Source organism: Sciurus vulgaris, assembly GCF_902686455.1.
Source record: "Sciurus vulgaris genome assembly, chromosome: 1".
Taxonomy (NCBI): domain Eukaryota; kingdom Metazoa; phylum Chordata; class Mammalia; order Rodentia; family Sciuridae; genus Sciurus; species Sciurus vulgaris.
The window spans coordinates 62487429-62502348 of NC_136461.1; the positions used below are offsets into that span (position 1 = coordinate 62487429).

At 38.5% G+C, this 14920-nt stretch overlaps 1 protein-coding gene across 7 annotated transcripts in view; it reads left to right on the plus strand.

Annotated features, from left to right (window-relative positions):
* Positions 1-14920, plus strand: part of TNNI3K (TNNI3 interacting kinase) — a 285366-nt gene that overhangs the window by 248338 nt on the left and 22108 nt on the right. The window contains exon 25 of one of the 7 annotated variants that reach the window (XM_079128914.1): positions 12817-13020. The exons of the other annotated variants lie outside the window; for them this stretch is intronic. Coding sequence (XP_078985040.1) covers positions 12817-12838 — 22 coding nt within the window. The 3' untranslated portion in view covers positions 12839-13020. Of the gene's footprint in view, positions 1-12816; positions 13021-14920 lie in introns of those variants that run through there. 7 annotated transcript variants of the gene reach the window in all.

The window sequence follows — 14920 nt, forward strand, 5'->3', positions numbered from 1 at the left end:
CCAGCCCCTCCGACTGCACCGGGAAGGGTAGGGGCTTGGAGATTTCACACTGAACAAAGGCGTTCAGCCTCAAAGTTGAGGAGCGTGTGAAAAATGTCAATCCTTTCCTTGACTTTTAAAACCACCCTCAGTTTGAAACAACCTTTCTCTATGAAAAATGTCAAAGAAAGAACATCAAACAAAATACTCTGTTCGGAAGAGGAAGTGATGAAAAACGGGAAAGTAATAAAAAGGGAAGATAGGAGAAGAGCCCCCGTGTGTAAAATGGCCACCTTAAAAAAAAAAAAAAAAAAAGTTAAGGACCTGAATTTATTGTCACACATAAAAGATTTGCATGAAAAGAGTGAGCAAGTGACATATTTAGGTTACAACATATCCACTTGAGAAAGAGAATGAGCTGCAGCCCTCACGGCGGCTATTCTGATGCTGTAATTTCATGTTCTTTTCTATCCTTCAGCACTGCTTGTTAGCAACCTGAAAGGGCCTTCCTCCTAACCCAAAGGGCGAGCCAGAGTACATTTTCCTCTTCACGCTTTTTGTAATACTAATTAACTAATTCCCAGCCACATGAAGGGAACCTGCAAAGATACGCCAGAGGCGAACTGCTAAATAAATGGTGACAGATTTCTCAGTTTTCAATTAGATGAAATGACATATTGGGACAGAGAGTGGCCTGACTTTCTAATGATGAGAGTTTTATGAGTTTTTCATTCCTAGAAATGAAGAGAAACCCTGGCCATTTCTCCACTCATATATAAAAGGAGGAGCCACACCCACATCAAAGTGAGATCCTGCCTTTGGTGGTTACATTTGTGCTTAACCGAAAGTAAGGCTTGGTCCCCAAATGCTGCGATTTACACTGTTCTTGCTGTAACGAAATGTCTGACAGGACACAGTACAGGGACCAAAGAGAACAACCAGCCTAATTAAATCTATACAGGTGGCACTGTGCTCTGTTCAGCCGCTCTGACTCTGGTTCAGCCCCGCCCTACTCCCTCCTGACTCCAGTATTTGTGTAGCGAATCTCTTGCTAGCATGGCAACTGTTGCTATGTTTGCAGTAATAAGAAGTGGGTGATGCGGGTGTCTCAGTAATGATCCAGATACAAGAGCAATGATTTCTAAATAGATTTCTGAAGCAGCTCTTACAATGGCACTGCACACTTTAACAGGTTTAATTTCTCATTGATTTTCTTCTTCTTTTCACCTTTAGCACCTTCCATATGGACTAAAGTTAACCCTCATATAATGCAAAGGTGGCAACATTCTTCCTTTTCTTTGGTAGCATTTGAAACAGGGTGTTTGTTATTTAAAAACACATTTCACAAGTCATTGTGTCTTATCTTCTTAGAGCCCATGAAATTTATTTTTTCTTGGTATTTAGGTAATAGCAACTAAGGCAACCAGAAAAATTCATGAATCCAGGAAGAAAATAATTCCAGTATTCATGAAAACAGAATGAAAAACTCATATTTGTGAGTTAACTGATCATTTTCTATTAATGAACAGCTGACAGCCATCAGTTGCAAACAAGTATGAAAAATTCACTTGTGGATATTTACCATCCTACACATACTCTTACAAAGAGACAACTTAAAAAGCAAAATCCCCTTTTTTTTTTTTTTTTCTTATTTGTTTGTTTAGTGGCCACAGTCAGGCACTTACTTGCCAGTAGGCTTTGACTGTGCTCTTGTCACAGCCTAGGCCCTAAGCAGGTATATGATACAGATTAGTATGGCCATGCACACTGATGCAAAAATTAACTTGACCAAAGAGTGAAAAGCGAAGATATATTGCATGCTTTGACCATTTACTATGTTCTAGACATTATTGTGCATTTTTTGTAGGCCAGTCATAACATTGACTTATCACAACTCTTCTACAAGGTAGGAGTTATTTATCAGTATTCTGCAAATGAGAAAGCTAAAGCACAGAAAGGATAAATGACCTGCTCAAGGCTTTGCCAGCCAGTAAACAGCAGAGCCAAGATTTGAGCCTAGATCAGTCTGACTCCAAAGCCTATGATCTTTTCACTCTTTACTGAGCTGTTATAGTGAGACAAGAGCTGCTGTTATACTAGTCAGTGGTGTGGTGTGAGCAAATTCCTTCCTGCCCTGGGTTTCAGAATTCTTGTCTATAATGAGGCATGTGAACTGCACACTTGCTCTCAAGGCGTGCTCCACAGACCAGCAACTTCGGTATCATATAGGAGCTTGTTAAAAGAGCAGGATCTCAGCTCCACCAAGATGTATTTAATCACCATCTGCATTTTAACAAAATTTAGCAGATGACTTGTGAAGGTACATTAAAATTTTAGAAGCATAAAACTTGCCAATCTCTGTGGACCCTTTTACCTCTAATGTGCTTTGAATGTTTTCCTGCCCACATCTTTCTATATCCTACCCCTTCAGCAGGGTTGACTCTCCCTATAAGAATTCCTAATCCCATCCTTACACTTAATTGTAAGATTCCCTGTCTTCCCAGAAAAGGTGTATCAGTCTTAATTCACTTACACTTTTTGCTTAGTATACTATCTGTTTTGCAGTAGACCCATCTATGTGAAATAGCGTGTGCCTACCAAATGGCACAGTGTATTCAACCAAACAAAATATATTGAGAGGAATGTTCAATAAATCTTTAGCTTAATTTTTGTACAAATATCATATAGTGTTCTGATGGTAAGATCCCCATCTTACCCATTGTAAATATTTCAGGGCAAGCATAATCCAAATGTTTTTAAAATACAGGTCCAAAGAGGCTTGCAAGAAGACAGGACAAAAAGAGTTTTCAAGTTTCCTCCTCCTCCCCCGACCCTTTTAGCACATGGATACATGAAGGATTTAATTAAGATGAAGCTCAACCCCAAATCTCCTCCTTAGGAAATGTTCCTGATTACCTTCAATTAACTAGATGTTCATGATGTTTGCTGTTAACATATCTGTGCATATCCCATCAAAGCACAGAAACTGTATTATAATCATAGGTGCAGCTGTATATCAACTGCCCCCACCAGATATTTATACTCCTTGAGGTCAGGAACCCTGTCTTTTGTCTTTGCATTCTTAATATTCATCACAATGCTTGGCACTGAGTGTAGTATATATGTATATGGAATGAAGAGATGAATGAATCATTAAATGAACAGAGCAATCAGTGCAAATCTTTCTGATCCCAAAGTCTCCTTCTATTTTAATGTACTTCTTATTGTCCTTCATAATAGGATGGTTTAGTGATACCAAGAACATGGAGAAGTACAGTTCAGTGGTGAGATTTTTAAAGTCCTCATTTCAACCCTGTTAGCATTATCTGCCAATATGGTACTTTAATTTATTTTCACATGAGCTAGTTATCCAGTTTCATGAGCTCTGAGATGTAGAAACTTAAGTACCTCTGGGATAAGGTTTAAAAATGTAGCAACAGGACTGGAGTTGTAGCTCAGTGGTAGAACGCTTGCCTGGCATGTGAGGCACTGGGTTGGATCCTCAGCACCACATTAAAATAAATAAAAGTATTTTTTAAAAAAAGTCCAATTTTAAAAGAAAGTGTAGCAACATTTGTTTATTTTCTTCTCTCAGTCAGTCATGTAGTCATTCAACAAACATTTACAGAGAACCTACTTTGCCAGGGTTAGCCAGGGACTGGAGACATCAAGAAGAGTATGTCAGGGGCTGGGGAGATAGCTCAGTCGGTAGAGTGCTTGCCTAAGGCAAGCACAAGGCCCTGGGTTCGATTCCCAGCACCCAAAAAAAAAAAAAAAAAGGAGTGTGTCATATAATGTTTTCACCCTGTAAACAGTTATGGAAAATGGATACCAGATATATTTGTAATACTATGTGATACATATGCTAGTGGGCACATGACTCTAGGCTAATGAAACTCAGAGGATTACTTAGAGTGTGGAGAGGCAGGCAGCAATCACAGCAAGTTAAAGGCACATGGACATCTTCCTACAAAAGAGGGTTTTAACAAAGAGGTACACGTGGAATTAATAACTTTACTAACTGACCCATATTGAGTTCTTCTTTTGTACCAGATAACAGGCTATGATTTTTAAATGTGCTATTTCACTTGATCCCCAAAACAATGAGAAAGGTTATTATCAGTTTCTGTACTTTACAGATGAGAAAATACAGGTGGTAAATGCCTGAGGCAGGACTTGCACCTAGCCAGAGTGGTTCTAGAACTGGTGAGTGTGTGCACTAAGCTCTACAAAAGAGAGCATTGGAAAAAAAGAAAAGAAAAGAAAAAGAAAGAAAGGAGGGAAGGGGAACAGGGAGGGGGAAAGGGGAAAAGGAAGAGAAAGAAATAGTCAATAGATCCAAAGGCAGACTGCATTGAAAGGACAACTAGTGACTGGGATTTTCAGAGCAGTGGTGTGGGAGATTGCAGGCAGCTGGGAGGACTGACAGCAGTGAGCAGTGGGGCAGAGCCTGGCCTGGGGCTGGCATCTGGTAGAAAACAGACTCAGCAGGAAGGGTATGCTTGCCCATACAAGGGTGGGAGTGGATGTGCTGTATTGGAAGCACATCCCAGCAGAAATACCTGTGCTTAAATCCCACTTGTGCCTCCTAAGAACAGTGTGAACGTGGGCCTTGGTTTATTAAAACAGGGATCATGTTGTTACCTTGTCTGATTTGTTCAAGGACTACAGAAAATACTTATCGAGTACTTAATATCATCCCTGGAAATGTGGGTTGTTTTGTTTTAAGCTAACGATAAATGTCTCCTATTTCATACTTCTTCTCAGAAACGGATAAACTCCTTTCTGAGGCTGAGGAAAGAAAGCTTGTGCCTGCGTGAATGTGGGATCCTCCCAGCATTCTCCTCTTCTCATCACTCATTCTCTTTGAAATAGGGGGACCTCCTTTTTCCTCATTAAATAGCAGCTTTACCCATACATTTCTCATAGCTTTTCCTCACTTTTTTTCCTTACTACCTGATTGTCAGATTCAACAATGATCACCCTTCCTCAGTCAAGTTGCCATTTTGTTTAATGTATGGGTTTCTGGATGTTTCTACACAGCAGCTACTCACGTGAGAGTGACAGAAATTGGGAGAAATGACTTTTGGGGATTTCAGTTTTTCTCTATAATCCCTGAAAAGAAAACCTGTAGTTAATTGTGGATCTGCCTGCTAAAAGCTAGAGTACTACATAAAATATGGAGAAGATTTAAAATGCTTAAGAACACATCTAAAGGTACTGGTTTCAAACACATTAATATTTTTCATTCTATTTTAAAAATTGCCCTTTATCATTCAGGGCAAGATGAACCTTATACTCTTACTTACATTAATATTTTATTAGATCAACATAGAGGAAAATAAATTATGGGATCATAGAATAAATAATAACTGATGACAAAACAGCATGGTAACATGTTTGGTTGTTTTTGACATACCACATGTGCTAAGGAACTCCTAGGAAAGAAGTACCTAGGAACTCCTTTATGATATTGAGAGATCTGGTTTACAATTTTATCAACAAGTTTTTTGTTACTTGATTATTCCTTGGCTATTTTTGTTTTCTAAAGGATGGAGAATTCTGAGTTAAAGATGACTTAACAAAAGTTTAACTACATTATTTCCTGATTTTTACTTCCTGAGATCTTTAGCACAAAGATCAATCATGAACTTGAACAGTAAACAAAGTTCATATGAACCTGAACAGTATACGAAGTTTAAATATGGCTTGGAATTGGAAAGTTCATAAAATTAATCAACAAATACAAATGTGTGCTGAGCTCTGACTTGGTGCACAGTGCTATGTCTCACCCTATCCGGAGACATTCCCCTCCCAGTATTTTGATGGTTAGTCTTACATAAACACTCTTGGCCAACTAAAGAGATTCTTTTCTTTCAACCCTCTTTGTCTCACCCGTATTTTCTTTATTTAAGGAATTATCAACATTTTACTTACAGATGAGAAAAACGAAATGGATCATTTTCCCTCATTTCTCTAACCCTTCACTTACCTGATCCTGTTGCTCCTCCTTGAGGGTGTTTCCCTGGATATATGTGCATTCACCTAACATTCATTAAGCATCTACTATGTGCCATATCCTGTAGTAGAGCTTGGAAATACACGGTGAATTAGACATCTCCCCAGTCCTGGGGGCATTTGTAGTCTAGTGAAGAGGTCAGAGAAGCAAACAGGAAAGGGAAGTACTGAGCCAGGCATAGGATACCCTGATAGTATGGGAAGGGTTGGGGGAGGCTTCCCAAAGGCAGTGCTGTTTAACATGAATCTGGAAATTTTTAAATAAGCAGAGAAGGAAAAAAAGGGCATAGTAGGAAAAGGAAGCAGCAAGATCAAAGGAAGGGAGATGGGAATCCATGTGATATATGTGAAGGACAGCAAAGGGTTAGGAGTGGACCCAGTAGAAGATAAGTATGGAGATTTAAAAAGAACAAAAGTAGATATAAGGGAAGAATATGGAGACAAGTGAGGTCATTCAATGAAAACTGGAAGGAAGAGAAAAACTTTCCTTATGCCTCTTCCCCTCCAGCCACTGAGACCTGAGAATCTTTACCCAGGTAGTGAGCATGCAAGGATCTGGGTGGCACTGGTTACAATAACCCATAGTCTTCCTTAGAATTGCACCAGGGCATGACTCAAAACTCAAGTGACTGTAAATGAGCATGATGCCTCTGCAGCTGTGTTTGGAATGGGTCATCGCAAGGACTTAGGTAGACTTGAAGGTAGAAAAAAAATGTGACCATGCAAATGGACATGAGTGACATGAACACAGCTGAGGTCCCTCTTGAACCCAAGATTGGCACCTGGAAATACACAAAACCAGGCAACACTGCAGGGGTTGCTCTTGGCATTCAGCCTATCTTGTATTGATGGCACCATACATATGATCACTTATTTATGAGTCTGTCTCTTTAAATGGAAAGGAAAGGGAAATAAGAGATGCATCGTTCACGGAAAGAGAAAATAAATTAATTTACACAAAGGTTTCCCAGCTTGTAATTTGTTACTCTCTACATTGAAAGGTGGATGATGAATTTGAGATCTATTGAATTAACTGCCCAGCATCTCAGCCATATGCCTATTCTTCTTTATCTGCATCTCCACTCCCACACCACCCCATCTGCCTCCATCATTTAGTGCCAAGAATAACATTGGTCACATGGGTGTTACTCACCAAAAGTTCTCTGAATGAAGGAATGAACACCTACCACTGACAGGGTGCTGTTTACAGTATTCTTTCTTCACTATTGAGAGCTTCATACTGTGTTTCATGGACACCCCTGCAGCATGCCTCGATTCACCAGGACAGCAAGCATCTCTTTAACAAACCTAATGACAAGATGTAGTGTAAGCATCCCAAGTTGGCTTTTTATGCCTCTCACCCAGGTAAATGACTCACTGGAAAATCATATATGCCTTCTGTTATCCATATTTTTCATGACAAGACACCTCAAGAAGAAAACAGACTCTTGTGGCTCTATAAAATTGGTGCTAGTTTTAGACTGTTAACAAAGGCTTTTCAAAGGATTTTGGTGATGGAATCGACAGAACAAAATGCTTGCTTGGTACATCCTATTTGACTGGCCCAAGATCACAGCAGAGTACCTGAGATGAGGAATTATTTGCTTGCGTATGTATGCTTTTATAGTTCATTCACTCAACTAGCATTTATTGTGCAGTTATATTGGGATTTAGGAATGTACTGATGCCATCCCTCCCCTGGATGAAAAATCATTTTAATGCAGCACACTAGAATGCTCTTATCAGAGAAAGTGCTGGGAAAGGTGGAGACAGAGGCATTGTTAGGCACTGAGATTCTGACGGTGAAGACTGCCTGCAACAATCCCTTGGGAGAAAAGTTTTGTGCAGTAGGTATATCTTCCTCAGGGTCTACCACATCTGCAAAGAGTCCTGCATTCTCACTGTGAATGTAGTTCCCTTTTCTTCCTTCTTTCTTCTCCTTCCTCCTTTCCCTGTCTCTAATCTGAGCCTAACTAAGTGCATTATCCAGAGGCAGCTGGTGCTACGACGTGGGAGTCCTAAATGTTTAACATCTTGTCACTTGTGTAACTGATGGAGTCATCCTTTTTGTTTCAGAGTTTCATGTTTAGGGGTTGAAAAGCTAGATTGATGAGCATTACCAGAGAGAAATATTTTTTGAAAAGTAAGTGAAGCTGATGACACATTACTTTACAGTTTAGTGAAATTCAGCAAATCTAATTCTATTATCCTGTCAAAGTTTCACAAAAAGGAGACCTGAAAGCATATTTCAGATGAATCTTTAAAGATTTCAGAAGTCACAGTCACATCTGCAAAAATCAGATGCATCCAGTGCTGACAGACCATTGTCTTACTATTGGAGTAAATAATCTCCCAATAATTAATTGAGTAAAGCTATCTTTACTGATGCAGTGCCTACCTCTCCCTCCCTTGAAAAGATTGTCACGTAGCACACAATAACCATGTTTTTCAATTCAAAGGCTTTTCAAAGTTTACAGATCCAGATATTCCCCAGCACATCAAAATAGAAGATTTTTTTTTTTTTTTTTTTTATGAATCATAGACCAGAATACTGAAATGCGGGTTTTATAGAGCATTTAAGGCCAGATCATTTATGCCCTTGTTTATTTTTACAAGAAAGTATGAGATATGGTCTAATAAATGCATTCTGACCAAAATGCCAGGAGCAATTGTTTTAAAGCATTTTCCTACAACTTATCTATTTGTCAGAGGTTCACAAGCTGACAAACTGAAAGGACTTTATGATCTTTCAGCAATTGGTGTGACTGTATACTTACACTGAATTACTCATTATTAAGAGGAAGAATTTAATATAAGGAGAACATTGACAGAAAGATTCATTTTAATAGAAATTGCTACCTTTCTGCAATCTAACAATCATTCATTGAAGAAGGGAATTCTCAATAGAAGTTAGTAAGAACTTGCTATGCATATATATGTATATATATATATATAATATATATAAATCTTATTAAATATTCCTATGTACCTACAAGGTACATACTATCTCCATTTTGAAGGAGGAAAGACTATTCAAAACAGTTAGGAATTATACTCTGAGGTAATAATTGGACAAGCTGGGGTGGACCTCATTTTAAAACCCAAAGCCCATGTATGCTCTTTTCAGGACAGCACAAGAAATTATGTTTGGAACTCATGATGAAAACAAGGTCAAAACAAGACACAGTGACACACACTTGTAATCCCAGTAGCTTGGGAAGCTAAGGTAAGAGGATTATAAGTTGAAAGCCAAGTGAGACCCTGTCTTAAAATTTTTAAAAAAGGGTTGGAGATGTAGCTCAGTGGTTAAGCACCCCTGGGTTCAATCCCTGGTACCCCCAACACTCCCAAAAGAAAACAAGGTCAAAGTTATGGTAAAAATGTGAAGAGGTGTCACGGGTTGAACTGTGTCCCCCAAAAAATATATGTTGAAGTCCTATACTCCACTACTTCAGAAACGTGACTTTATTTGGAAACAGGGTTGTTGTTGGTGTAATAAATTCACTGGAGGTTATACTGGAGTAAAGTGGGCCTTTAATTCAATATAAATTTATGTTCTCATAAGAATCAGAAGGAGATGCCCAGGAGAATGCCCTGTGAGGACAGTGGAGGCAGAGACAGGGGAGATGTGTCTCAAGTCCAAGTGCCAAGGATGGCCGCCATCACTGGAAGACAGTAGACAGGCATGGAATAGACTGCTCCTCTGAGCCTTCAAAAGAAACCAGCCCTACCCACACCTTAATCTTAGACTCCTATCCCTTGGAACTGAGAGAGAATAAGCACGTGTTGTTTGAAGCTATCCCGCTCCTGTATCTGTATTTTGGTAACCCCAGAAGACCTAATACAAAGGATGCTAGAGTTTTCTAGAACCTGGGAAGAAGACTTCAAACTAAATGTTAGGTTGGCCCCTTTATGAGGGTAAACAGTCACATGTTATTTTACCTTCATCATTTGGGATTGTATAGAAAATCCATCCTAAGTCAGTAAGAGGTTCGAAAATCATTTTTGTTGGTGCCTTCTGAGAAAACAAATATCTAACCAACTAAAACTGTGGTGAACTTCTGAAATTTTATAATGCCCACACACGTGGCCACTGGAAGAAAGTGTGATGTTTAAGTTTCTCTCTTAGCTGCTGTTGCCATCTATTTATACAAGAGGCATAACCTAATTAGAGCAGGAAATTATTGAGGTCAGATATAACTCACATTGGGTAGGTGACTGACATCTGATGTAGTCAAACTGAGGGTATCAAGGTTTGAAGGAGGTCAGACATAACAGGTGAGGGCTGGAGACTGGATACCAATAGGAATAAATAAGCTAAATCTGAGAAGGAGATTCAAGTAAGTCAAAAAATAGGTAGGATGGAATCTAAGCCAAGTCTTTTTATCTTCAGAAGCTTTGCCTCGATTGGCTGTTTCTCAAGACAGGAGATCTTCAGTTGTTAAAAGGACCATACTTACCAATACCAACCTAATGCCCATGGAGTCAGTTTATTGTCCCTTTTCCCCTCAAGATTCTAATATTTGCCTTTGTGGATGTGAGTGGAGAGGGGAGAACTAATGTCTTTAGGAACCTCACTGTAGAAGATGAAAAAGAGGGTACTTAATGCTGAAGTCATTCTCTTGGGATCTTCGAGCTGCAACTGGACCAAGGATGAGACTGAAGTTTAAATCACTTATATATTTATTAATAATAACTTTGGCATTACCAATTGATTAAAATATCTGATCATTTCTTTTTGTTCTGAAATTTCCATTAGCCAGAAAGGCAAACTGACTAATGTGAGGGACTAGTCAGTGAATGCTACTGCCCATTCATTTTATTCATTCATCTTTTCAATCTTATTTGCTGGGATTGGGAGGAATGTCCTAATTTCCAGATACTTTTCTAAATTCTGAAAATAAAGGAGGTCCGAAAACTAGGCACGGCCATTCTTTCATATAGGAAAATCATTTCCATAGCTTTCCTGAGGGTGACCTAGAGAGGGGAAGGGTACCTAACTGCAGAAGAATTCAGTTACAATATTGTCGTGGGAGTATTACATGTTATAAGTGACAACCATAATATCTACTTTATATACAGATATGGCATTTTATATTTCCCATCACTAATTCAAACACTTCATTTCTGCAGGAGTAATAATGACTGTATCTTCATAAAGCCACATAATCCCCCCATCGCTTACAACAACCTAAGACTGATTACTGCTAGAATTTTCCAGTGTTAGAATAGTCTATATTGATGAAGGATCCTCATTGCCAAATCCCAAAAATTATCTCTGTAGTGGTTAACCACTCAATAGATATTTTCTCTAGCAACCTCTCTCCAAATGTGTCAGAAGTCTAAAAGAAATATTTACAGTATGTGTTCCCATGGGCAGAATTACAAGGAAACACTGATAACAGTTCAAAAGAAAATAAAAACATCTTTTTTCATGAGTTCTGTTGATGGAGATTATAGTTTGTTTCCTATTTTGGCAGGTGCTAGTCATTATTATTTGTCACAGGAACCATTCTCAACACCCGGGGGTACTTTCTAGGTGCATTATATCTATAAGGGTAATTCTTTTACAGAAGGTTAATGTTATTAATCCCATTTTACAGATGGAAATAAAAGACAACTGGTTTTCTCCAGTCAGAGAGTAAATCAATGCCTCATTAACATTCATTAGAATTTTCATTCCATTCAATTTCAAATTAAGCTGGCTCCCTATGGCACTTAATTACTATCAAGAATTTTCTGGGGTTAGGGTTGTAGCTTAGTGGTAGAACACTAGCCTAGTATATGTGAGGCCCTGGGTTCCATTCTCAGCACCAAAATTTCTGAATGTCACTCCTCAGTGATTCATATATCAAACAGTTGAGCCCACAATATGAACAGGAAACAGTGCTAGTGGTGCAAGACCTGCACAGGAATTGGTAATGGGTCTTTTGAGCCAGCCTATGGAAAGTAATTTAGAGTCAGAGTGGCCTTCAATGACAACAGATAGCAATCTTTAGGGAAGGCCGTATATGTGTAGTTGTGTGATGAACATTATGTATGATCTGCAACGTATGACTCACAATGGCAGCCTCTATTTTACCCCATTTAAAATATGGGAAAACTGACACTTAGAAAGTAACTCATATAATAAATGCAGTGGAAAACAGAAAAAGGATTTGAGACTAGTTCATCTGAAGCCAGAGTTCATGTCTCAATCACAAAGCCAGTTGTTCTCAAAATTTAGAAAACATCAGAAGCAACTGGAAGGTCTCTTAAGAAAGGTCACTTGAACCCATTCCCAGAGTTTCTGACTTGGAAGCTGTGCTATAACTTCCTCCCAGGGAATGCTGAAACTGATGGTCCAGGGCCACACTGTGAGAACCACTTCTCAAGGTGATACCTAGAGATACTTACTATTATAATCCTCCAGTGTTCAACAAAGTTTTTGAGCAAGTGGTGACCTAGCCGGAGTACTGCTTTGAGGAGATGAATCTGGAAGCTGTCTGAAGGGTCCTTAAAAGTCAGAGGGCAAAAGAGGAGGTTACTCACTGAGACAAATAGAAACCAAAAAGAAGGCAATAGATATTGGGAGATAATGGCCCACCAGAATAGATGGAAAGAGTTTGCTGATTAACTGAGTGCAGGAGTTAGATGTGAGAGTCCACTTTTTGGTCTGAGTGGCTAGAATTATTAGGTCATGAATAAAAATTGAGAAGAGTTCTGCCTTCTTGTTTAATCTATCTCCTATTTCCACATAACCTCTTACCATTTTTCCCTTGTTTATTCTTGTGATTTATGAGATTTCCACAGCATTTCCTTCTTCCTCTTTTCCTTTAGGAACCAATGTAAAGACAACTAGAGATGCTTATTCTCCTCTGAGGGGAAGATCTTATATCAAGGACCTCTGCTTCTCCCCTGCCCTGAAAATGCCCCCTTGTTAAAGTGACCATGCAGTTCATACATCACTCAGAGATCTTAAGTGGCTTCTACTAATCATAACTATATTTATGATTTCTGTGTTTTACTGAAGTCTATTTCAGGAACATATTGTCAGTAATCCATCATAAATGGTGTTCAGAATAGTGTCTTTTTTTTAGTTTAAAAATATTGTATTAATATTTCAGTTTTACCTTTTTCCTTTATATAATTTATTTTCCATATGTAAAGGGTGCACTTTAAAACACCTTTTACAAATATGCACTCTTTGAGGAAGTATTTAATCTTCAATTTAAAACTAACTACTTTTTAAGGTACAATTTTTAAAAACCCTTAAATTTATTTTTCTAAATTCAAATAATAGGAAATCTGGAATAATAGGGAAGGAAACTTCTAGGATTTTCTTTAAAGTAAATGGTTTAATAAAATAATCCTGCAGAATATATCTTCAAAAAAATTTCAATTTCATATGTTGAATTTTCCTAACGCTAGTTGTCTGCAATGAGCATATATTACAGCTAAGATAAACCAAAAGTTCATGTTCCTAATGTTTACCACTGTATTGTGAAATGCTTGTAACCTATGCTTTGGTTATAAATGACCACTGAGTTTTTCAAAAATTGAAGTGGGACCTTTAGTGTGAAATTTTAAATGCATAACATTTAAATACACTTGCAGAATTCAAGTGACCTTGCCTCCTACTTTTATGAAAAATTTGAGGTCATTTCATTATATTCACCAGCTTTCTTCCTTAGTCCCTCAACTCTCTCTGTGACTTCACAAATCCTTATCTCTGGACCTTCAGACAGTACTTCTCCTTTCTCCCAGAAAGGGGTAGACTTGCTCCATCCATCCATTGGCCTCTCATCACAGACTCTGGCTCCGGCTTTTCCTACCTAAATCCTTGCTTGTCTGCTTTGACCTCCCTTGGTCCTTTCCTATAGTGCCACAATTCATGTCTCATGACTTCAAAACAATAAAAAACTCAATTGCTCTTTAAATAGTATCTTTATTTTTTTTCTTCCTATTTCTAAGAAACTGATGTCTTATAAGAAGATAAAAGGGAGGGAAGCTTGGAGCATATTGTGAGGTACTTGTGTCTTGTCCCTTTGGCATGACAAGTAAGGCAGTCCTTTTGGGGTTGTAGCATATCTACACAGCTGAAGCTGCAGGCAGGGGGAACTTGAAGGCATGCTAACAAAAGGCAGGAAAGCCCCTCACTAAACTTAGACCTGGAGAAGACAAGTGGAACTGATCCCACCTTGGGGTGATTTGCTTGGGCTTTAATTCCTTAATCGTGAGTGGTGGCAATCTGAGAGTAGACTACAGAGAAGACTCAGTAGTCCCCAGGACCCTGGTGGCATTGTAGGAATCCTATTGGTGGGAGCACGCACACATGCCTTCTCTGGGCTTCAGCTGCCCTATCTGATCTGTGTTCTGACAGATATCTCTCTTTTGAGCAACAGTTCAACCCTAAGCTCCAACTTTGTCAGATAACGCCTCTATCCAGCACTGTAAGAGTCTTCAGAGGTGAAATTGGATATTTGTGGAGATGTTGTGTAATATTTGCTGACTAAGAGCATGCCCTCACAATCAGACTGACTGGTTCATATTCTGGGATTGCCATTTGCTTTATGCAATTTTGCCCAAGCTAATTCACCTCTTTCTATTTGCTTCCTTTTCTATAAAGTGAGGAATATATGAAAAAAATAGTACTTCATGATTATTATGGAGATTAAATGAAGCAATGTCTGGCACATAGTTACTGCTCAATAAATGCTAGCTAATTTATGAAATATACGTTTTAGTACAATAAGTTCTTACCTTATCACATATACACATGTATGTATTATGTATGTGTGTGTTTACATATATATATATATATATATATATATTCTAAATTAAATGCTACTATTTACATAAACCCTTTCCCATTTTCTTTCTTCCTTCCTGGTCTAGCAAATGATTGCTAAATCCCCACTGTATTCCAGAAACAGGGACACAG